The sequence below is a fragment of the Pagrus major genome, chromosome 3, assembly GCF_040436345.1.
Source record: "Pagrus major chromosome 3, Pma_NU_1.0".
Lineage (NCBI taxonomy): Eukaryota > Metazoa > Chordata > Actinopteri > Spariformes > Sparidae > Pagrus > Pagrus major.
Window position 1 is genome coordinate 21026839 of NC_133217.1, and position 26152 is coordinate 21052990.

General features: G+C 38.3%; 2 protein-coding genes across 2 annotated transcripts in view; one reads left to right on the top strand and one right to left on the bottom strand.

The window, feature by feature from the left end:
- Positions 1-10153: 10153 nt before the first annotated feature.
- rpa3 (replication protein A3) lies at positions 10154-11602 on the bottom strand. The gene is made up of 4 exons (XM_073463285.1): positions 11481-11602; positions 11290-11364; positions 10501-10612; positions 10154-10409 (listed from the first exon to the last, which is right to left on the bottom strand). Exons 1-4 carry the CDS (start codon positions 11577-11579, stop codon positions 10327-10329), a joined length of 369 nt encoding a protein of 122 aa, XP_073319386.1. The 5' UTR covers positions 11580-11602; the 3' UTR covers positions 10154-10326.
- Positions 11603-11898: 296 nt separating this feature from the next.
- The window catches only part of umad1 (UBAP1-MVB12-associated (UMA) domain containing 1), a 24936-nt gene continuing 10682 nt past the window's right edge, over positions 11899-26152 (top strand). Inside the window, exons 1-2 of the mRNA XM_073463488.1 lie at positions 11899-12135; positions 12717-12807. Coding sequence (XP_073319589.1) covers positions 12726-12807 — 82 coding nt within the window. The 5' untranslated portion in view covers positions 11899-12135; positions 12717-12725. The remainder of the gene's footprint in view (positions 12136-12716; positions 12808-26152) is intronic.

A 26152-nucleotide genomic window follows, 5' to 3' on the forward strand; every position in this document is an offset into this window, starting at 1 on the left:
GGGATATGAATTGTATGTTTAAAATGAACCTTTTGGCAGTACTTCCCCTCGTCCACACCCATCCATATCTAAGTTCATAGCTAACTCTAAATAATGCTGTCTGAAATTAAACATTCGTAACAAATTTATTCATTATTTTCACTTCCCAAAAACAATAATGAGACAAACTCTGAACTCTAACATTCAAGGTAACAATTTTTTTTTATTATCTTTGTTGTAATGGATGCCTTGCTGTTCATTCAGAGTAGTTCTGAGACATGTTCAAGCAGCTGTGTTTGATGTACAAATTCAAATAGTCTTTGACTCTTTGACTGAGCTGAACTCAGGGTTATTCTTTTAAAAAGGAAGCATTGTTTAAGTGCCACATGCTGCTATATATCTACAGCAGTACCAGGCTGCAGAGACAGCTTTAGAGCCTGAGAATGCTTACATGAGACGCTTGCAGGTATGAAGTCTTCTTGAACCTGCCATGCTTGGATCATTTGTTGAAGCACCCTGTGGCACTTCAGACTTTGGCAGGCCTGACAGCTTCATACGGTCGGTCTGAAAGCCCTGATAGGCATGTGATAGATTTGCAGAGGTTGTTTTAAACATGTTGGCTCACATGAGGAGCTGCTGCATTCATGGGCAACTTCAGGATTTTCACAAAAAATCACAGTGTCCACCTTGGTATGTAGAATATGAGCTACTAAACTTTGAAGGTATGGTAATGGGTTAAACACTTAGTTTTACAAGATCCTCAACTCAGTTTCGCAGTTATTGTGGTCACTTCAGGGTTAACAGGCAGAACAGAATGGCATCATAAACATCCAAAAATGTCCTAAATGTCTTACCGAAGAGGGGGATTTATGTCATTCTGACTGATGGTGACTTACACTGTGTGACAAATGCAAACAGAAACATGCCAACACTGATGTATGAGTGTGATGATGTATTGGGTAGATAATTGCTTTTTAAGGTAAACAAGATTTTGCCCAGTCAGCGTGGACCCACCAACAGGATCAAGGGGATCATTTTATTTGACATTTTGAGGGGTGTCAGTCTGTAAAACCTGCAATTAAACGTGCCTCATTCTGCCTATAGAGGCATTAAGTCACTCAAAGAATTTCACTAAATAGTTTTAGTTTCCCATTAAGAGCTAAATCAAACTCTTGTCCAACATTCTGAGGTGACACAATGAGTGCTTTAAGAATAGAGACAGTCCATTTCTAAAGATATTGAATACAAGCTGCACTATTCAATATTTTTATGTTAATAATGGATAGAAGGCAACTGTTTTCAACAATAAAAAAAAAAGAAAGCTAGGATAAATCAACTGTACACTACCTACCTACCAACTTGAGAGATTTTCACCTTTTTTTCTATGACATAAAATACACCAGTAAATACCCCACAATTTTAAAGAATTTACGTGTCTTAGAAAAGTCAGTCGCTAACAAGTGGCTAAATTAATATAGAGATTGTCGGGGCCATAAAACATCATTACACCAAACACAGAGTCTGCACTTACTGTAGATGCAAACTCTTTCAACTCCAACTTGTAGATTGATCAATTTATAGTTAAGTGTGTATGTATAGTGTAGTAAGACGCTTAGTGGTGCTGACGTTGAAGTCATGCAACCGTGATGTAGTGTGTTTATAGCCTTGTGTTAGCTTTTTACTTCTGGTGATTTCATTTACGCTTCAAAAACACAAAAGTTTTTGCAATAATCCAAAATTGATTTGAAAATCCCAAAGGCTTTTTGTTAAGGGGACCAAGGCAATGCTAACCTCTGAGTTAGCCAACAAAAATATGTCATCCCTGCTGCTCTTTATGTTTGTGGCTTCAGGTTTCAAAGAACACAACTCGAACAGTCGCTCTGTGACTGTCGGATGTGTAATAAGCAAATGAAACTCCAGCAAATGCTCAGACAGGAAAACTACTCTTTTGCATGCTCAGTCTTTATTTCTCATACCATCCTTTCATTCAATCTTCTCACACATGCTTACTCATAATTGCCTGTCATTATCTGGGGCTGTTAATATATCATATATCATCTTGCTGCTGTCTTTTGTACTATGATTGTCTCCCTGCCTTTAGTTCATTCATGCTGCTGTTTTGCGTGTGCCCTCCAACTCCTAATCACCGCCCAGTCTTCACAGATTCACCAGTTTCATCGTTTTGGTCAGTCTACAGTATCTGTCTCAGGAGAGTCATCAACCACCACCAGTGTCTGGACTCCATGGGGGGATTCTTCTTGCTGCTGCTCAGGACAGACGCCCTTTGATCACAAAATCTCTCTGTAGAGCCAAAAACTAGATATATCACACATCATCTGCTGCGATATATCACACATCATCTGCTGTAATATATCACACATCATCTGCTGCGATATATCACACACCATCTGCTGTAATATATCACACATCATCTGCTGTAATATATCACACATCATCTGCTGTAATACATCACACATCATCTGCTGTAATATATCACATATCATCTGCTGTAATATATCACATATCATCTGCTGAGATATATCACATATCATCTGCTGAGATATATCACATATCATCTGCTGTAATATATCACACATCATCTGCTGTAATACATCACATATCATCTGCTGAGATATATCACACATCATCTGCTGTAATACATCACACATCATCTGCTGTAATATATCACACATCATCTGCTGTAATATATCACACATCATCTGCTGTAATATATCACATATCATCTGCTGTAATATATCACACATCATCTGCTGTAATATATCACACATCATCTGCTGTAATATATCACACATCATCTGCTGTAATATATCACATATCATCTGCTGTAATATATCACACATCATCTACTGTAATATATCACATATCATCTGCTGTGATATATCACACATCATCTGCTGTAATACATCACATATCATCTGCTGAGATATATCACATATCATCTGCTGTAATATATCACACATCATCTGCTGTAATATATCACACACCATCTGCTGTAATATATCACATATCATCTGCTGTAATATATCACATATCATCTGCTGAGATATATCACATATCATCTGCTGAGATATATCACATATCATCTGCTGTAATATATCACACATCATCTGCTGTAATACATCACATATCATCTGCTGAGATATATCACACATCATCTGCTGTAATATATCACACATCATCTGCTGTAATATATCACACATCATCTGCTGTAATACATCACATATCATCTGCTGTAATATATCACACATCATCTGCTGTAATATATCACACATCATCTGCTGTAATACATCACACATCATCTGCTGTAATACATCACATATCATCTCCTGTAATATATCACACATCATCTGCTGTAATATATCACATATCATCTGCTGTAATATATCACACATCATCTGCTGTAATACATCACATATCATCTGCTGTAATATATCACATATCATCTGCTGTAATACATCACATATCATCTGCTGTAATATATCACATATCATCTGCTGTAATATATCACATATCATCTGCTGTAATACATCACACATCATCTGCTGTAATATATCACACATCATCTGCTGTAATATATCACACATCATCTGCTGTAATATATCACACATCATCTGCTGTAATATATCACACATCATCTGCTGTAATATATCACACATCATCTGCTGTAATACATCACATATCATCTGCTGTAATATATCACATATCATCTGCTGTAATATATCACACATCATCTGCTGTAATATATCACATATCATCTGCTGTAATATATCACACATCATCTGCTGTAATATATCACATATCATCTGCTGTAATACATCACACATCATCTGCTGTAATACATCACACATCATCTGCTGTAATATATCACATATCATCTGCTGTAATATATCACACATCATCTGCTGTAATATATCACACATCATCTGCTGTAATACATCACACATCATCTGCTGTAATACATCACACATCATCTGCTGTAATACATCACATATCATCTGCTGTAATACATCACATATCATCTGCTGTAATACATCACACATCATCTGCTGTAATATATCACATATCATCTGCTGTAATACTTCACACATCATCTGCTGTAATACATCACATATCATCTGCTGTAATACATCACACATCATCTGCTGTAATATATCACACATCATCTGCTGTAATACATCACACATCATCTGCTGTAATATATCACATATCATCTGCTGAGATATATCACATATCATCTGCTGTAATATATCACATATCATCTGCTGAGATATATCACACATCATCTGCTGTAATATATCACATATCATCTGCTGAGATATATCACACATCATCTGCTGTAATATATCACATATCATCTGCTGAGATATATCACACATCATCTACTGTAATATATCACATATCATCTGCTGTAATATATCACACATCATCTGCTGTAATACATCACATATCATCTGCTGAGATATATCACATATCATCTGCTGTAATATATCACACATCATCTGCTGTAATATATCACACATCATCTGCTGTAATACATCACATATCATCTGCTGTAATATATCACACATCATCTGCTGTAATATATCACACATCATCTGCTGTAATACATCACACATCATCTGCTGTAATACATCACATATCATCTGCTGTAATATATCACACATCATCTGCTGTAATATATCACACATCATCTGCTGTAATACATCACACATCATCTGCTGTAATACATCACATATCATCTGCTGTAATATATCACACATCATCTGCTGTAATACATCACATATCATCTGCTGTAATACATCACATATCATCTGCTGTAATATATCACATATCATCTGCTGTAATACATCACATATCATCTGCTGTAATACATCACACATCATCTGCTGTGATATATCACATATCATCTGCTGTAATACATCACACATCATCTGCTGTAATACATCACACATCATCTGCTGTAATATATCACACATCATCTGCTGTAATATATCACATATCATCTGCTGTAATATATCACATATCATCTGCTGTAATATATCACATATCATCTGCTGAGATATATCACACATCATCTGCTGTAATATATCACATATCATCTGCTGAGATATATCACATATCATCTGCTGTAATATATCACATATCATCTGCTGAGATATATCACATATCATCTGCTGAGATATATCACACATCATCTGCTGTAATATATCACATATCATCTCCTGTAATATATCACACATCATCTGCTGTAATATATCACATATCATCTGCTGTAATATATCACATATCATCTGCTGTAATATATCACACATCATCTGCTGTAATATATCACATATCATCTGCTGTAATATATCACACATCATCTGCTGTAATATATCACATATCATCTGCTGTAATATATCACATATCATCTGCTGTAATACATCACACATCATCTGCTGTAATACATCACACATCATCTGCTGTGATATATCACACATCATCTGCTGTAATACATCACACATCATCTGCTGTGATATATCACATATCATCTGCGGTGATATATCACATATACATATACACATTACATAGCATTTTCTACACATTTCTACAACATTTTTTTACTTCATTCACTAGTCTCTCCTGATTGAACTGTCTATTAACACATTAGCGTTAAGGTGATAATAGTGTAAACTGTTTAGTTTACAGCTTTGGGTGCTGCCCCCAAGTGACAAAAAATATATTCATGAAAAAGTTTAAAAATATTAAATATAAACTTAAAGCTGCACTAATCAACAGCTTTCTCCAGTGATTGATCAAACGGCAATGTGTATTACTCATAGTGACAAACCTTCAGAGAATTGGACTCGCATTCATCATGTGACCAGAAACACACCTCAAAATGAATTCTAATATCTGCTAGATGTGTAACTAGACCAGTGTTTGCTAACACCAACTTTAAAGGGCTATGTCAGTGTTGTGTTTTCAGCTTGTTTTGCTGCCGCAGAGTGGCAATAAATGAAACTGCTTTAAAATATCGACTTTTGCCAGTAACTGTTCAAAAATTGGTATTAAAATATATATTTTTTAATAATCCATATCATAAATCCATGTCTGGGGCTGAAGCTAACAATTTTTTTTTTCAATGCATCTCGTGCTTTTGTAACTTTTTTAATGAAAAGATTAATCGTTTAGTATATAAAATGTTAGAACGGGGTACAACTTAAAATGCCAGAGCCCAAGGAGATGTCTTCAAATCATAGCCAGACAGGTATTTGATTTTTAAATGTTAGACCAATCTCAAAATTCAACAGTTTGAAGAATCTGATAATGATAAGTTTTGTTGGACAGTTGCAGTTACAAAATAAACTTGTCGGCATCCCTTAGTGAACAAACTTTGCATTGATTGGGCTCTACAAAAAATAATTTGTTTTGTCTAACCAACAGTCCAAAATTCAAGTTTTAAATGATATAAAAGCATCCTCACATTAAAGAAGCTGGGCCCAGCATTATTCTTTGGTGTAAAAAATAAACCACATTTTCAAAATTGTTGTCAATTTTTGTTGATTGACTAATCAGTCATAGTGTTAACGTTTCAGTACTATTGTTTCTCTTAAGGTTAAAGCATATGACTGATTTCATGTTTTGTATCAGTCTTAAACACTATACAATTATTGAAGTCATGATCACAAGCTCTTTTAGAGCAAAAATAGACACCCCCCTCCCAAAAAACAACAGCAAAAAATAAAAATAAAAAAGCAAAGAATTAATGAATTTGTGTGTGTGCATGATATGACTAAGATAAGCGGTGTCAAAAAATGAAGACGTTTCCATGACAAAGTGTGTGAGATGGAAGCGATAGTGTCTGTGGGTGGAAGCAGATGGAGCAGATGCTGCAACATTAACAGCAGTGTTTGGACTTGCTGGAACACAGCAGCTGCCTCCCTCCAGGCTACTGCTCTCCCACCCATCCACAGACTGAGTGTTCTTTTACGGCAGCTGACATCGTCACCATGCCTCCTTGGAAATGATATACACATCCATACATTGGTTTGCCATAAAGCTATATTTTACAGTGATCATTTCCTGCTTGATCACATTTTATGTCAGGATTATCAAGTGTTTGCCGTTTATCATTCTGCTGAAGGATGACTCTTACAAATTAAAATCCTGTCAACATATAGTCAACCCCAAGGCTCTGGAAAACTTTTGGATTATGTTACACACTAATACAATCCTGAAATATGTTGTGCTTCTTTATCTTTCTATTTTCAAATATTTCAAAAGTAATTATTGTAAATTTCACTCCACTACATTTATCTGACAGGCATAATTACTAGTTACTTTGCTGGTTAAGATTTGACAAACTGTATACAACATTTGACAATCTTACACAACATAAGATGAATACCATATCTTCATTTTATTATAGCTTTCTATATTTTATTTATTCATCCTTTCTTTTTATGTGTTTGTACATAATTTGGATAACTGAAAAACTTGAATATATTTTTCATGTTATGTGTAACAGAATAATAGTTAAATTAGCTTAACCACAGGCGACTACACCTTTAAAATGCTAATGATACATTAATGCATTTGTAATTGTCTAATAATACAATAAAAACACTGATGATACATCTGTAATTTTAATTAATTATTATTAAAAGTAAAGACTTAAGAAAATCAGTATTAGTATAGCACATGCATGTTTTTTTCTTTATTCCTGTTATCCCAATTATCTTGTGACCCCTTGGAAGGTCCTGACCTCAAGTTTGGGAACTACTGGTCTCCATCATGTGGGGCCCAGTACAGGAGAGTTCATTTGACAGAATTAATAAATAAATGAATAAAAACTTTCCTCACCACATCAAAGAACGTTTGCAGTGAGTGAGTGCAGTGAATCAAACTGTATCAACATATAATATTTCAGGTAGAAAATACTGACTTGATCGGATCCCCACGTTGATTAATGACCAGTATCAATTCCATTAAACATAAATTCATGGGAATTGCGAGACAGTAATCTGTTGCATGATGTCATCTGTAGCTCTGAAGAGACTATCTAAAGTTGAGATAAAACCCTAGTGATGTCATTAGGGTTATATCAGTAGCTATTCTCAGTAGAGACTCATCGCTTATAACAGAAAAATAACTTGGGATCAGAGCCTTTCTCAGCAGTATGTCATGTTGCTCACAGAGACTGTTCAGAGGATGCAGCTCTGTATGTGTTGACCATTTGGAACCAGCACAGTGTGATAAAACCAAAACCATAATGCTGTCATCCTGTAGCTCATTGAGCTGGACAGGGCTCTATCACTATCACTCTATCACAGGGCTAAGGGTTTGTTTCCTACTGAGGTGTCCTTCACGTCCTCAGATATCAACAATACTATACTCATACTACACATGGTACACATGAAACATGTCTATCACATGGTTCAAAGAGACAAATTAAATTGAAATTAATAAAAAAAAAGAAAAAACAAACAAAAAACCCTCCATCTTTAAGGACACAATGTCCATCATGATTTGGTCCATTTAGCATCTGTGTTATGTATTGATGAAAGAGAGATGATTTGATATTATACACAGTACAGCCGTGTCAAAATGAAAATAAACCTGAACATGATTGGTTATTTCTGAGTTTGCAAACAGTAGTTCAACACACGACCATAAAACACAAAGTATCTCTGGAGCTTTCCACACCATCTGACAGTCTTCTTCAGTGCATGAAGCTTGGTTTTTTTTAAATTCATTTAATTTTTTTAACTCAACAAATTTAATGGTGAAAATCGGACATCCAGACCCATTTTTACAAAGATGAACCAATGTTTATGTCTTTCAGCTGTAATGACAATGTATCCCTCTCTCTTCTCCCACTAAAGAACATCTCATTACAGTGGGAACTGGGATATATACAACCCTGAACCTGGGTTTAATTCAACAAGTTGATTTAATGGCATGTGTGAGAACATTTTTCTCCCCTTATCTGAAGGCTTTCTAGCTCAAAGAGGGTTTCTCTAACAATACTGCCCCCTGCTGTCCATTAGAGTTCATACACAGATCTTTCCTATGACTACACAGTTTGAGAGAAGAGTAGGCAGCACTAACTCTGCTGCAGGTACACTTTAGAACAAACAACTATCTAGCTCTCATCAGTAGGGGTGTCTCACGATTTGATTCAATTTCAATTTCTGGCTGTCCGATATGATATGATGCCGTCCGGGGGTTCATCGTTGCACAAGACACTGAACAGAAGCTGAACACAGCTCTTTTCTTCACCACAGTTTGTTCAGCGTGTTGAAGGCTGCGGGGTGTTTGTTGGCTTGATAGCGTCTGTCAGCTGGTCTTGTTTGTCATAGACATATATATGTCTTTGTTGTTTGTTGCAAGACGTCACCACGTAACGCTGCTCCGTTCCGTTCAAGAGAACTGTAGCGTGTGCGCGCTGTAAGTTGTCCGGGCGCTGCACTACCCACAAAGTTTAGACCCTTTTCGTTCCGTCAACATTCTGCTCCTAATTAACATTTAGAAAATCCATTTTTGCAATTTCATAATTCTTATGTGAATCGATTTTTTTTCGATTCACATAACCCCTACTCGCCAGTAATCAGTTAAAGCAAAAACTGCATTACTGCAACTGTATTTCTAGTCTATCATTTTGTATTTTTATCTCGTCACTCTTTTTAAATTGCTTTTAAAGTTCTTTTACATTTCCTTGCCTTACGTAGAAGACTTTGCTCCCTCTGAAGCTATCATAGAGGTGAATGGTGTCTGTCACAGCCACACTGCCTACCCTTTCACTTGATTCTGCTCTATGTAACGTCAGTGAGAGGGTAGGATCACAGCATAACATTACTTACTTCAAGAAGTTTTGCTTGTAGATTGCACCTACATTACATCTGACAAATTCTTACAATTTGTATTCATAATAGTTGTGTTGCACTCAAACTGTGAGGGGCACCAAATCGCACAAAATGCCTTTATGTATTTCTACATGTTACCTTAAACTTCCCTTGTTAGATCCATGGCTTAAACAGAGCTCTCCATTTGTTGATGAGGAGCACAGGGTTTGGTTGAATGCCCAAAGCCATTCAGTGGACCTTTAAGCAGATTTTATTTCATTATTTTATGCTGAACATTTTATTTAAAAAGCAAGATTTCCACTTAATTTGGTCTTTACACGTTTTCATTTTATTGACAAAATTAACTTGGTATTAGAGATTTTCATTTGTACAAATCTATTGTAATCACAACAAAAACAGGCCACATGAAGCAAACAATGGAAACAAACTGAAGACAACTTTAGTGAACAAAAAAAAAGACATTTTCCCAAGGTGAGTCTCATCCACTTTTTGCCACTTCAAAAGGGTAGTGCTGGGGGAAATCATGGATGACTTTCAGGGCTTCATTATACAGCTCCAAATCTGTGAATGAATGGATAGAATATTAGCCATTACACATAAATGCTGCTGTGTTTATCTGTATGGTACTAACCAGTAATATAAGAAGACCTACCAAAAGGAATGCCCTTGTCCTCTCTTAGTATGTTGTATGTGTTGGCCATTATTGCTCCTTTGTTGGACACCATACCGATGACCTCCACAACACCGCTCAGCTCTTCATCAAGCTGGAGGGAAGAAAGAAAGAAAAAAAATTCTGAACTGGAATAATTAATACCATTAGTCACTGATTGGAATATGGTTTGGGCTTTCTAATTAGTTAATTGTGCTAAAACTTTAATAATAAAATCAGACTTAAGGGAAAAGGCAAACACTTTTAGTACTACTTCACTGATGTTGTTCATGTATTCTCAGGGCTCTAACCATGAAAAACATATGTAATATTGCACAATAAAAAATATATATATATATTTTTTTTTTTACCAGTTTCCTCTCCTGATAACTGAAAAACAACACATCTCACATGTGCAATGTATTAAAATACAACTAAATGCTATAATAAACATTTTAAGCTGTTTCACGCCACACAAGTTGAGACGTCTATGCCTACTATTGTACTATACAGGTCTACGAACGCTACTGTATGTACCCTCTCTGGATAGTAACCCTCAGGATCATGAGACAGAATCTCAGTAAAAACAGGTTAAATGTCTCTTTTATTTTGACACAGTTGGAATATTTTTTCAACCAGATGGTCAGTAGAGTCTGACGAACAGAAAGACGTGTTGTCATCGAACTTATGGGTATTTATAACTCGGAATAAACAGTTTCAGTTTCTAAGGATAGTTCTTTTGGACTAGAAGAACTGATTAATTAACATAGTCAAGAAGAGTACGTTACTCACAGGTTCGTTTAGTTCAACTGTTGCAACCTTTCCTTCTCCATCCGAGACAGTGAACGTCTTTCCTGTTGGGTGGACCTGGCAGAGCAGACAGAAACGGGCCCTTCATGTTACTGACGTTCACAGCGCAATTTAGCCATCCTTACAACTGTTTGAAACATTTTTCACTCATGCTAGGTACAGGCAACACTGACCTTCTCAACGCGTCCAACGAAGCAGACCGGTCTGCTTATGTGCTGAGACAGCAAGGAGCAGTTTATTCTCGGTTTGGGGACATCAAGTATGCCTGCCATCTTACTTGCTTGCTGTTTTGGCTTTACTGCACTTGGGACAATGTAACAGTGCGCGGGAAATGCTTAGTTCAATAGGTTTTTTTCACTTGGAAGCCCACGCGGGCGGTGTATCTACAGTTACATTGAAAATGCCGGGGGGTTGTAATTCCGGCAAAGCCAGTACATCACATCCAACGCCCCCTAACTTTTACTATGACATATCCGTTGTGCTCTGGCAGAAATTTCCCTCCGGAAACATCAACGAATAGTTCCGCTACATGTTGCTAAGACCATAATATGTAGAAGAACTGTTGGTAGCATTTGTAGTTTCTAGCCGAACATGGAACAAATGGCGACCAGTGACGTCAGCATTATAACATAACAATACGTATAGTATTGCACGGACAAAGTAATGACGGAAGATTAGTTAGGTTAAATCCTGTAGTTTACAATAGTTTAGCGAAACGAACACTTAGCAGAGTCGCACTGAGTTGAAACCAATCGAATGGAACCAACTGTACTAAAATTAAAACAGTAATATCTGACTTAATGGCCGTGTTGTGAACTTCATGACAAGGTACGACGACAGTAAGACCGTCATTATCACACACAGCCTTAAACTTGACTGTTAAAATAAGTATTTGAAGCCATTGCTGAAGGCTGGACATTTTAAAGTGTCATATTAAACAAACAAAAACAACGACAGGTCGTAAGACTATGAGTTAAGAGTCTATAGTTAATTGTGGTAACGCTAATGAAAGCATAGTTACTTAAAAGGGTTTCATTGAAATTAATACGAATTCCACACTCCTTGTGTTTAAAAACGTTAGATGTCATGATGATGTCGGGTCTAGTTCCCTACCGCTACATATTAGCAAAAAAAAACGTGTCCCTGACACAAAATGTCCGTTGTTGAATGTTGGGGGGTTTATTTGTAAGAAGGAGGCTTGTTGTCCACCTTAATGTTATGTAGCTTTCACAGCTTTCAGATTTGTTGTAAACTCATGTCAGATAGAGAAGTTTCTGTCTTTAAACTGTTTCACTTTGAATGTAACTAGTCTTTTTAAACACTGTAAATTGAAACTGGGTCAGATGACTGCTGGCAGCTCCTATAACACAATGACTGTTGGTCGAACCATCGATTTCTTCTGTTGACAGAGAATAATCATGTTCAGTTTCCTTGGACTCCGGAAAGACTCAAAGAAGTCAACATCTGAGAAGGAAGTAGACGGAGGCTTTGTCATCATTGGTGAGAAACACAACCATGTATAAAATGAAACTGATATTTTAGCATTTGGAAATGCTATTTATTTGTAGCATGCAAGGCCTAAACCATGGAGTCAACATTGGGGGGGACCAAATTTCTCTCTTATATATATATACCTTTTTTTTCTTTTTACCATAATGATAATGCATTGCGTTACATGTTATTACATTGTATTACTTGTGTGGGCACTGGGCAGGAGGGCCTTCACTGCTCTCTTCTCATCCTGTCTTCCCTTGCCAAGCTCCTGTGGTCCTATATTCTCCTCTCTCTTTTCCTCTCTCTTGCTCTCCCGTCATCTCCTCTCCTCTCCTCTCCAGTCAAGTCAATTCAATTAAATTCAATTTGACTCAAATTTGTTTTATTGTCATGAATGTTGTGAGAACTATATTGCCAAAGCATCAGGAATACATGAAACAAAACAAATACAACCCACAGAACCAAATAAAATAAAAATGAAAAAAGTATGTATGTGTGCTTATGTCCTCCTCTCCTCTTCCTTTCCTCCTCCTCCTGTCCTCTCTCCTTCTCTATCCTCTACCCTCTTCTCCTTTCCTCCTCTACCCTCTCTTCTCCTCCTCTATACTCACCCCTCTCCTCCTCCTCTCTCCTCTCCTCCATCATCTCCCCCTCCTCTCCTCTCTCCTCCTTCTCCTCCTCTGTCCTCTCCCCTCTCACATCCTCTCCTCCTTCTCTCCTCCTCCTCTCCCCTCTCCTCCTCTCTCTCTCTCTTCTCCTCCTCTCTCCTATCCTCTCCCCTATCCTCTCCTCTCTCCTATCCTTTCTTCTCTCCTCTCCTCTCTCCTCTCCTCTCTGCTATCCTCTCCTCACCTCTCCCCTCTCCTCTACCTAGAAAAGGACCCAAACGCCTTTTTGCGTCTATCATTGGCACTGATGAAAGATTGGCATATATCTTCCAGGTCCAGTTCGTCCAGCTTCCTCTGGTGCACATGACAGATAGCAACATGATTCAGCCTGCTTTGCGTCATGGAGGATCTGAGCCATGTCTTGAGCCTTCGTAGTGCGCTAAAGCTCCTCTCAGCCTCTGCTGAGGATGCAGGGACGATGAGCAGGAGCCTTAGTAAAGCCTCCACCTGGCTGAACAGACTTCGGACTTCTGGCACCATGTCATGCATAATGCTGACAACATCTGAGCTTGTTTCATAAGTGTAATTGGCTGCGAACATGGCCAGCTGTACTTGAAGCAGTTGTGGATTCAATTCGGGATACTGGTCCACAACCTCATCAATGGTTCCCTGTAGAAGCACATTTTCAAGCTGCTGAAGTTTGTGGAATCCAGCTTGATCGAACCTCTCTATGAATTGAGTATTCACTGTGTCCAAGGTGTTGTAGAATTGGCTCTGTAGAAGGACTGGGCATCAGGATGGATATGGGCTGAAGCCTGACCAGTGTAACGCTTTGTAGGTTTGCGGATATGAGGCATCTGAATTGGTTGCAGGTCCAACTTTGTTGCCATAGCAGTTGCTTTTGAGAACAAGACATCAAAGTGTTCCTCTGTTCGCTTTTCCTGCATGCTTGTTTTTACATGGTCCACAGCTTTCAACATGCCTGAAACTGTCTGTTTCCTATGCTGCAGGGAGGTGTTCAGGCATTCCAGATCCCCCATCAGGTCCTCAGCCATTACAAGGCCGAGCACAGTGTTGCCTTTTAGAAATGCTCCATGAAGACCATTAGCCTTAGCTGACGTCTCAGATGAGCTGCTTGATGCCATTTCTTCTAGGGCTGTCAGCACTGACTCATACTGCCTTAGAACTGAGTGGATGGCAGGGGTGCGAACAGTCCACCTGGTTGGACAGAGAGGCTTCAATGAGGTGAAACCATGCTCCGATTTGGCAATTTCCTGGAATACCAACTTGAACTTGCCAGATTGGTTAAAGAAGCCCCCCAATTCATGGACCAGAGCCATTGAATCTCTCACAAGTGGAGATGATAGACAGGCAGCCTGTGTAATTAAGTTCACGCAATGTGGACCACAGTGACAGTACACAGCCAGTGGTTGTTGTGCCCTTAATATGGCTTGCACTCCCTGCCATCGTCCAGCCATGTTTGCGGCACCATCATAAGTTTGTCCTCGGAGTTGAGACAGAGGAAGGTCTAGACGCGTCATCACATCACAAGCCACCTTGGCTATATTTTCCCCTGTTGTTGATAACACCTCGTAGAGTCCCAGGAATTCTTCCTTTGGTTGTAGATCTGCATCTACAAAGCGCACACATATTGACTCCTGCTCAACACCTGACACATCCTGGGTTCCATCAATGATAAGTGCGAACTGGACCACTGGCATTGATGTTATGTCTGACACAATTTTTTTGATGATTGTATTGGCCATCAGCTGCAACAGTTCATTCTGCATTTTGGGACTGGTGAAATCAAACTGACGTTTTAGCCAGTTGGTCAGCTCTGCATCACCTTTTGCCTTGTACTTTAGAAGCTGGCTGAAATTCCCACTCTCCTTCTCATCGCCTTGAAAAGCCAGACCTTGCCGTGCCAAGTACTGCACACCCCCAGCAATCTTCATAAGATTTCTCCTTGCTTGTTGCTGCTGTCTTTCAAGCTCACGTGAAAGTTGCACATTAACAGTCTTTGGCTCCTGAAGCCTAGTCATCACAGCTAATTTGTGACACTGGCTGTCTTTATGTGCACTAAATTTCTCCAGTGCCTTCTTCCAGTTGTTAAAGCCAGTCTTGACAAATGCTGAATCTGCTTTTGATGCAAGCTTGGACTTTTGTGCTGCAAAGTATTTAGCACAATAGTAACAGAGAACACCCTTTACAGAGGGGCTGTAATGGAGCCATGTATGATCTTTAAACCACTTCTCCTGAAAGTAGAGTGTTTTATTTGATAGGGTTTGACTCGGTATGACTTTCACATTTGGATGATTTGGGAAAGGTCCAAGCTCCCTCCCTTCCTCTCCAGTGCCCTCATCATCGCCTGTCTGGCTGCTCATTCTATCTCTTTCTCTCTCACTGTCAAACTCCCTCTCCATGGGTATGATCTGAAATGCACGAGGATGATCTCATCTTAACTTAACATTAACATTAGACTGTTAAGGTTGTCATTAGTTGGTCTTCACCATTCATATTAGCTCCTTTCTCACTCACCTCCATGTCACCAGCACACACTCTCCCTGTCCTGTCACCATCCTCTTGTTCATTCTCTCTGTCCTTACTCTGAACACACCACAGTGAACATGGATGAAATATTAGTAAACCACTAGAAAGTCTAATTTTTATATATGTTTACTTTAATATTAGACTGTTAGGTTGTCATTAGTTGGTCTTCACCATTCATATTAGCTCCTTTCTCACTCACCTCCATGTCACCAGCACACACTCTCCCTGTCCTGTCACCATCCTCTTGTTCATTCTCTCTGTCCTTACTCTGAACACACCACAGTGAACATGGATGAAATATTAGTAAACCACTAGAAAGTCTAATTTTTATATATGTTTACTTCAATATTAGACTGTTAGGTTGTCATTAGTTGGTCTTAACCATTCATATTAGCTCCTTTCTCACTCACCTCTATGTCACCAGCACACGCTCTCCCTGTCCTGTCACCATCCTCTTGTTCATTCTCTCTGTCCTTACTCTGAACACACCACAGTGAACATGGATGAAATATTAGTAAACCATAGACTAGAAAGTCTAATATTTATACATGTTTTACATATGGGGGGGCAACACGAGTCTGTACTTTAACATTGGACTGTTATGTTATGTTGGGTGAACAAATTGCAACAGAAGCAGTGTTATGTATGCAAATTAGCCATAAGTAATTAGATTATGCACTGTTTGCTCATGTTAACAACGAATTTCAAAAAGCCTGTATACATTTTTCATTTGTCTTAATGTAAGTAATAAACTCAGTAATTTACATGGTGATATCTAAGGCGGGTTAAACATTTTACCCTATTCACGTGAGGAAAATAATGAGGCTAGCGAATGGACTATATTTGGGTCTTTTTTGAAACTTGGGAAATGGGATTCTCCAGGGATTTTTTCCCCCATGTTGAGGATATAAAATCAGTTGCATTTGCTTCTGTTGCAATTTGTTCAAGGTTGTCCCCCATTTTGTCTTAAAATTACTGGACTAGACATAGTAAATTATAGACTAGAAAGCCTATTTGATTATACTATATTGACTCCTTGACATTAATGGTAATTACTCATTTTCTCACTGCTCTGAACTTACTTTATTTCTTTTCTGAAGCTGCCCAAAAAACAGTCTTATATCGCTGCCACTCTTCCTCTTGCTCATGATGACTCACTGTGAAATTGACGTGCTACATAAATGATTGACACTCAAACTTCATGTGGGTTTTCTTACAAATATAATATGGTTCGATATAGGAGCTGGGAAACTTCTCCTCTCCTCATGTTAGTTGCTCTGGCTGTTCACTAGCTAATACCTGTAAATGGAATGTAGCCTAACATTATACTAGTGAGTTAGCTCAGAATTCCTGTCAGAATGTTAGCTAATGTTAGCCAGCTAGCTAGTAGGCTATTCCTTGCAAGACCATTCATGAAATTACATTTTCATAACACTTAACAAAAAATATAATCAACAACTTTAATATAGTCGATTAGTAACATTCATATTAGGCTACATTCTGATTTTCCACTTTTAAATATGTTTGAAAGTAATGAAAAACAGAGAGAGGGTTTGACATACCCACAGCAGTCGAGCAATGAATTCTGCTGGATGGGGTGGTGTGTCAACATGGTATTGTACGGCGGGCAACACCATCTGGACAAACCACGCATAACTGCAATCCTACAACCGGTAGTAACTAGCCTATATCAAAAATGTCTTATGTTTAGCTATAATAATGATTAAATGACTTTTTTGCTATTGATTATTTCGGACAGTGGGATGTGTATGTGGTTGCCTGACTTTTTTTTTTTTTTTTAATCAGATAGATATTGGGGGGGAAATTTTGAGCATATCTGAATATTGGGGGGGACATGTCCCCCCCAATGTATATGGTGATTTAGGCCCTGGTAGCATGCCATGTTTGGCTGTTCTTTCCATACATATAATTGTATTTTTATTTAGCCTTTATTTTACCAGGTTACTTCCATTGAGATCACAGCTCTCTTTTAAAAGGGAGACCTCGCCAATCACTAATAGGATTGGCGTTGCATTTTCCTGCTAACATGTGATAGGCTCTCTCATGAATGTGGACTGGCTGTAGTACATCCTGGTTGAATTAATTTGCGCCAAAGCTGTTCTGTGTACCCGTGGTTAAATAATGTCAGAAGAACGCCTCATATTGTCCAGTAAGTCACAGTAGCTTACATTTGTGATGTGCTCTATCAAAATCAGTCGGATGTTGCAACGGCACATTTTTAGAGAAACATGGATTTGTCATTTTGGTCATTTGGGGGTTCAAGTCTTGGCTTTCAGAATATGAAACTCTTATCACCAGATTCGGACAATAGATACATTTCTGAAGCTTGTAAAGGCATGATGACAAAACCTAGCAGAGAACGATTATCAACTACACTCTGGTCCTACTCAGAACCTTCCCTCCCTTGCCCTCTGGCTACCTGAAATTATGAATGAAAAGCTTAGCATTATATTGACAAGGCAGATGGGCATAGGCATGTGTTTGGCTCCTTCAAATAGGAGTAAGGCAGTAGACACTGAGCTGTTTGTTTAGGGTGTGAATAGTATTTTGTATTTTTTTTATGTTTAAGCCTAGATGCAAATACAAATGTACAGATCATTGGCAACTGCACCTGCCTTAAAATGTGTCCTTCAAGGTTCCATACCTCAATTCCGCTGACAAAATTTGAGTGAAGAATTTATTGTTTTGGGATTACAGTACTTGTTATTGTTGGCAATTGCACTATGAAGTCTCTGTTAAACTGCCTTCTTATGGTCATTGCCCTTTAAAAAAGTAAAATAAAATAATAAACCTTCAGTGGTGTTGACCTTTGAGCTCTGCTGTTCACGTATGGCCTTGTAGACTCATTTGTTCTGAGCTTGGTTAATTTAGGCTTGTGACAGTGGTAATGTAACTTGTGTTATTGCTCTCTTTTCTCTTTCTGCCCTTCTGGTGCCAGCAGACACCTGGAAACCTCCCGGCAGGGCGTGCCCTGTAAACGCTTTGCATTCCAATATCTGTGATGTCCTCTGTCCCCGCCGATATCAAAACCAAACCTACACCCTAGCTTCAGAAAACAAATCGCAAAACGTTAATAGAACGAAGACTGTGATATCCACATTTCAAGTTTAAAAGAGAAGATATGTAAATAGGGAGTTTGCCAAGAATGGCTTTGTAAATAAAAACATACCAGTGACTGAAGGGATGTGCACTTAAAGCAGAACATTTAAATTTTGAATATAACACACAATGATTGAGAGAACCACAGTTTGCAATGAATCTCAGACTCCATGGTACACACTGTCCAGCATGTGAAGACAATGAGCAGAGGCATTCATAAACAACACATCTTCATAATCAATAATAGGCACAAAGGTAGACTCCACAAATTTCCGTTTCACACAGATAGAAAAGCAAGACTTGTTTCTATAGGAAAATCCTAACAGTAGTTTCAGCTTTTTTTGTAATATGCTGGATATGTGACTTAAAAATCAAGTGGTCATTGGTTAAAACCCCCAGGTATAAATGTTGATGAAGGTTCTCAGTCATCCAGGTCATGGTAATTATAAGTGCTATAACATAGGCAGCTGGACATGTTTCCGTTTGCTGAAGACATTTCACCTCTCATCAGAGAGGCTTCTTCAGTTCTAACCAACTGGAGGGGAGTTGCAGGCTTTTTAACTCTGTGCGGGAGTGTCCTTACAGAGTCGTTAAGGACACGTGTGAACTCTGAGTGGTGGGATCCACTTTTTAATGTTGTGTTATTAAGATAATTGTTTTTTTTATGTATTATAGTTTAAAGAGTGGCTCCTAATTCTCTGGAAATGTCTGTAGCTCTAATACTTGCATCTATAATATCTATTGTTGCCTATAAGCAGGGCATTGTTAAAATGCCTGAATTTTGAATATAGTTTGGAGTGATGTTCCCGTCATTATTTCTCATATAATATGTCCTGTATGAGGCATTGATAAGGCACATGACAGAGTCACTACGAAGATCAGTAATGAATCCAAACTAATGAACAATTTGACTTGGACAGACATAAAGAAAAAATCAGACAACAAGATTGTCACTGAAAAACACATTAAAATGCGAAAAATATCAAAATCAAATAAAATCATTTTGAATGTTTTATTATTCAGTGGTGCTTTTTTCAGTGCCAATACAACTTTTTCTGTCAGAGGTAATATTTCCTTTTTAGGTTGCGTCACTGTTGGGCTCCTTGTCTCATGATCATCCCTCACTGTGTGACAAAATTCAATGAATCAGATTTCACAAAGTCCTCATTGTGTGACTGTTTTGCAACAGTCATATTATATATTGTCATAAGCGTTTTTCCTTGACCTTGAAAACCGTAGTTTGACTAAAAACTCACTTGCGTCACAAGATCCTTATGCAGATCTTGAGATTATCCCATATACGGCCACCTTTTATCACATTACTGGACTTCCATAGCCACGTCACATGGTAACAACCAGTGTTGTATAAAGTACCCAAAAGTCATACATGAGTAAAAGTAAAGACATTATGTCACAATATTAGTGCTCTATCGTACACAGCTGGACTGGTATCAGTTTGTTGAAGACATTTCACCTCTCAGCCAAGAGGCTTCTTCAGTTCTAACTAACTGGAGGGGATTTACTTTGATTAAAATGTCTAAAAACGACTAGACCGTTATTATGTATTTTGTTGAGCAATGTACTTACTAGGAATGCAGCAATTAACCAATCTTACTATATACCGTGATCTAAACATCACAGTTTTGTAACTACGAATACTCATTATTTTTCTATGAACAGCAGTTGTGCAGTGAGAAAAATTAAACAAATATAGACAATTTCCAGCACGCAATTAAATAGGTAAATTTGATATAATCTCTTCCTCATAATAACCTCAACATTATATGACACTAAAAAAGAATGTGCACATGATAATTTTTATCTTTATATTTGAGTTGTAGTTCCTGTTATTTGGCATTACCTCAGTGATTGTATATCCTCCCACTTTACTATGTCTAAGACATCTGTTTATACCTAAAACCACAACAATCCACATGGATCAAGGTTCATCCCAAATAAGAAATCATTTTGCTTTGTCTCCCAGAGAAGTGCAGTATCATTGCCTTGTCGTGGTTTTAACTGGAAGAGCTAGTGGATCTGACACAGATGGTCAGGAGCTGCATGTTATTTTTGGCAGAAGAGAACAAGTGTCCAAGCCAGGCTTTCTCTTTCAGATTGAGGCAACCAACTGAGCTCATAGATGTTCATTGTAAACTCCCTGCATACCATTTAGTCATATCCTCTTATCAAAGATGGCCTTACAATTAGCAACATGCTGGTGTAAGGCTAAAATTAACTCAAACATTTGAATAATGACAAGGCACCCCAAATACAGCTCCATCAAATATGGTCACCTGAGGTTTCATTAGAGTTGGAGGAGACTTTAAATTGTTTTAGAGCTGTTCTTAAATGTTAAGTTTTCTCTGCCACTCATGCAGCATCTGGTAGGTTTCAATTGATCAGAACAGATGTCCAAAGCTGAGCTGATGGACTAGATAACAGGTGCACAGCTCTTCACTTTGTCAGGCAGGCCAGACCAGGCTGAGTCTGTGGAAAGTCCCAGCAGGGCGAGGCTGTCGGCCAGTTCTGCCATGGCAGTGTCCACTCTTTTCTATCTGTGTTTAGTTGTCCTGGCAGAAAACACTTATGTTTGAATGAAGGCTTGAAAAACACAAAAACAACCTGTGGTGGCAACCATTGTCAGTATTTATTGTGTTACGATTATAACACATACTACAGTTCTTCCATGTTTACTAACAGAGTAATTGAAAAGTTTGTTCATAATAAATGTGATAATTAATGCTACAAGGAGCACCTTTGTGCAGGTTGCTATGTATGACTGTTGCCACTTTCCATGAGAGTTTCCACCTCAAATATTTCTGTAATATTGAAACCCTGATGAGAATACAGTGATAGATACAAATTCTCTCAGTTCTTTGTAGGCATTTTCAATTATAGCTACAAGTTTCAATAGGAAGTTTATGGTAACTAAGTCTTTATTTATCTGGGGTTTGTCTTTTTATCAAATGTTTTATTTCCCTTAAATATTTGGCCTAGCTGAAAATCTTTTTCTGTTCCTTTACTCTATTTACTACTTACTACTATTTCCTTATATCATTTCTTCTTTTGTTGATTGTATTTCTGTTTCTGTCTCTTCTCTTAATCTTTGCCCTGTTGAATTTGAACAAAGTGGCCCCAAAAATTGCTTTATTCTTTTAAATTTTAATTATGTCACTCTCTGTCTCTCCCTCTGTCTCTGTCTCTTTCTCGCTCTCTTGTTTCCTTAGAGAGTACAGTACATGGACACATTTAATTAATACTAAAATGTAGTGATATAATTTATCATCATCTTCAGCATTAAAAGATCACATTGTACAAATGACCTCTGTGTCCGTCTGAACAGACTGCTCACTCTGCTCCCTCTGACTCATTTGGAAACTTGAAATGACAGGAGAAGGGGAGTAGGGGGTGGTGGGGTGTGAAGTCTCCACCCCCAGTCAGTCGAAGGACAGTAACAGACGGCAAAAGTCTGAAATAATCACACATCATTTTGCTGATTTCAGGTGTATTGTCAAACATTTTAATTCATTTCTTTTAAAATTAAATGAAATAAAAAATGTTGTTCAAAACAGTAAAAATCACAGCTAGATATTTATAGCCCCCCTCCAGTCACATTTCTTCCTGTCTAATGGTCAACAGTCTTTCTCAAACAGAAAAAAAAATAATCGGGGCTAGTCATATGTAATTATTACCATGACAACCAGACTGCCCTTCTGTCCAGATCAACATCACTAGCATAGATTAGCAATAGCATCAATGCTGGCAAGGACAAGCAGCATGAATATAAGCAGGGCTAGTGATAGCTGTCACTCAAACAGAAGTTCTTCTTGTGTATTGAGAAGGTGCAGAGTTTATTCATGATCAAACTGTAACCTGTAATGTACATTCACTGCCACTAGACAACTTAAGTGAATTTGAAAACAATGTCCTTTAATAATAAATGTGACATGTACAGCATTTATTATTTGTATACAGTTTGTTTTTACCTTTTACTTGAGGTATTTCTCCTTTCCTCTGTAGTAGCCAGCCATGAATTGGACTAGGTGGACTACGTGCAACTAAAAAACAATGCAGCAGCCAGCAGCAAGCTCTCCCTCCCTCTTGTTGTACAGCGGGACTATCAGAGCCACGAAAATCTCTCAGCGTAATGATTCTTTGAATTTTGGGCTGCTTTGTTGTAGGAAGCACTTTAATGCCATTTCCTGTTCCTTGTCCAAATGGCAAAATTTGACTCCTTACAACACCCACGCCGTTGAACTTATCTACAACCTAATGATAACTTTTCATCTGTGAGGTGTATTGTATAGGCCGACCAAGTTTGAGGTGGTGTGAAATAACCCTCCAGGAGGAGTTTGTTAAAGTATAACCCTTGTAAATGGCCAAAAATACACTCAATTTTAACACTAAATTGAAAGTGGCGGACTTCCTATTGGGTTTATGCGGTCAATCCAAGAGACTTTTAAAAAAAATCTTGATCTGTTCTATCTGCCTGCCAAATTTCGTACACCGCAGTAAAACGTATTGCAAGGGCTACTTTGTTAAAATATTGTAGGGTGCACTATTGAGCCATTTTTCCACACACACAATCCCGAGACCCATATTGAATATCACGTTTTTCTACAGTTGACATGTGTGCCAAGTGAGTTTTTGAGCATTGCTACCCCCTTAGCAACAACTTCCTTGTTAATAGTTGGTCACCATGGCAATGCAGTTTGATGAAGACTTACAATTTCTGGACGGAAGCATCATTACGTTCTTGAGCCTTTACTGACCAAATTTAAGGTGAATCTGATTAATCTGCTTGAAGTTATTAGCAGGAGTGTAGGACCTCTAACTTCCTATTGCCATCAGAGGACACTATAACTATGCCTGCAAAACAGCATGTAGATGTCTTTGGGACATGACTCATCAAAAACATAAAGTTTGGGGCAGATTGAATAAAGTTTGTGTGAATTACAGCAACTTCCCGTTTCATGGTGTCACCTTGAACTTCGCAATGCTGCCACGTCCAGGCTGTACAACAAAAACTCTCAGTTTTTGGTATGAGGCATCTTAAAGGTCTTATGGCTGGACGATGTAATTACGCAGTCTGGCCACTACGAAAACTGGCTTCACAGCCTGCCGCTCCTCCTGGGGGCTTGGTCGTTACAAATGAAAGATAGGTACAGCAAAGAGTATAGTGAGCAGCAGTCAGCAGTTACTCTGCCCCCTATAATTTTGGCGCTAGCTTCTAATTCTGGCCATTTCTTACACGTTACACCTTTAACAGATATTAAATATTGTGTTTTTTTATACAGATTTCAGTAGTTCTAATATGATGTGGTATGCAGTTCCAGAGTTTAGGGGCCACCACACAAAAGCTCTGTCCCCTTCAGATTCTTAGTTTAGTTGTGGAGTAGTTAGAAGGCACTATTCTAATAGGAGGGCACGTACAGTTTTATGAGTTAAGTAATGCTGCAAATAACAATTATTTCCATTAAAACTAATCTGCCGACTATTTTAACTAATAACTAATCAATTATTGTTAAATGGCAAAAAACCCTGAAAAATGCCACATAGAGGGCTTTGGGCCTTGTTGAATCTCAGAGGAAAGCACTCCTCTACCATCAGGGAAGCTGCTGAGGAGACACATGGAGCTGAGATCAGAGACAGTGACATCAGTGTGAGTGATTTCATTCTGTGGACAAAGTCAGTTTGGCCCTGGAGAAAAAGAGGAGGAGACATTACCATCTCACTTTCTCCCATCTGTGCCTCTACTTACTCAGTGTTTGAGCCACTTGATGAGGGAGATCTAATTAATCGACTCAGTGACAGCAGCCTGCTGCCAGGCCCCCGGCAGAACCTTAAAATAGGTAGGGACATGGACTAAGAATAAATAACAGTCCTGCAGGTTTTATTTGTATCTTCTGGCACATCGGTAACTCTTAACATTCAATTCAATCAGCAGTTCTTGTGTTGTTGATATCTTAATGTGAACAATGCGCAGCTAACCACATTTGTGCCTGGTTACAGGATAAAAGCAAAATGGGGCCAATATACAACCGCTCAGGCATACGGAGGCATAAACCTCAGCTCAAAATCCTCAATACAGTGAAATTGTGTTTGCTCATTCCCAGCAGTCGTAATTCTTTTTTAATCCATTATTGTGATCAGAGAACCACTTGTACAGCACAAATAATTCCCCTCATTGACCAGATTTGTGATTAAAGAACAAGCTTGCTGTAAATCACTGCTCAGTTATGTTGTGTCACAGTTATGCTAGCAGGTCTATGAGGCCAGAATACATATTATAAATAAAACACAATATAAAATATTAAAAAGTTCAGATCTAATGTTTGTATTCATTTTGCAGTTATGTCAGTTAAATGTTGAAAAGGTTTATTGTATTATGAGATGAAGTGTGAGATGTGTGTGGAAGTATTACAGCATTTTGCTGTGTAAAAGGAGCAGTTCACTCAAAATGACAATTCAGTCATTTTCTCTGGACAGGGGGCACAAAGAATTGACCCAGACTTTGTGGACTGGTGCCAGTGGAGCTGTCTCCAGATCAATGCAGTAAAGATTAACAAACTGGTGGTGGATGTCCACAGGTGCAGACACTCCCCCCTATCATTGGTGAACATCCAGGGAATTGGACATTGAGATAGTGAACTCTTACAAGTACCTGGATGTTCACCTGAACAATAAAGTGGACTGGACAGACAATACTAATGCACTTTACAAGAAAGGCCAAATCAGATATTTAACTTTGAACCAAAAATGTTAACCTCATGATGCTGTTAGAATGAATATCAGGGGATCACTATCATATATATAGGAACCATGAATGTCTGAACTGTAAAATTGAACATCCATTCAGTCGAGGTGAAGATATTTCCCTTTATGTGTAAATGATGTGCTGGTAGTACTAGATGAAAAGTCAGAGAATCATCAAAGTCATAGAATTTACCCCTATCCCTCTAGCCACACAGCTAGTGTGGCCAAAAGAACAGCTGTCAACCAGTCAGTCAGTGTGGCTGCTCAGATACTGTCCAGACTGGCTGGGCTGGTAAACCTGAACTCTGAAATACTGT

Excerpts from the sequence above, each read along its gene's own strand:
- rpa3 (XM_073463285.1), bottom strand. The coding sequence starts at position 11,579 with ATGGCAGGCATACTTGATGTCCCCAAACCGAGAATAAACTGCTCCTTG. Across the intron at positions 11,365-11,480 it reads TCGTTGGACGCGTTGAGAAG|GTCCACCCAACAGGAAAGAC; the intron begins GTCAGTGTTGCC and ends CTGCTCTGCCAG. Across the intron at positions 10,410-10,500 it reads GGACAAGGGCATTCCTTTTG|ATTTGGAGCTGTATAATGAA; the intron begins GTAGGTCTTCTT and ends ATTCATTCACAG.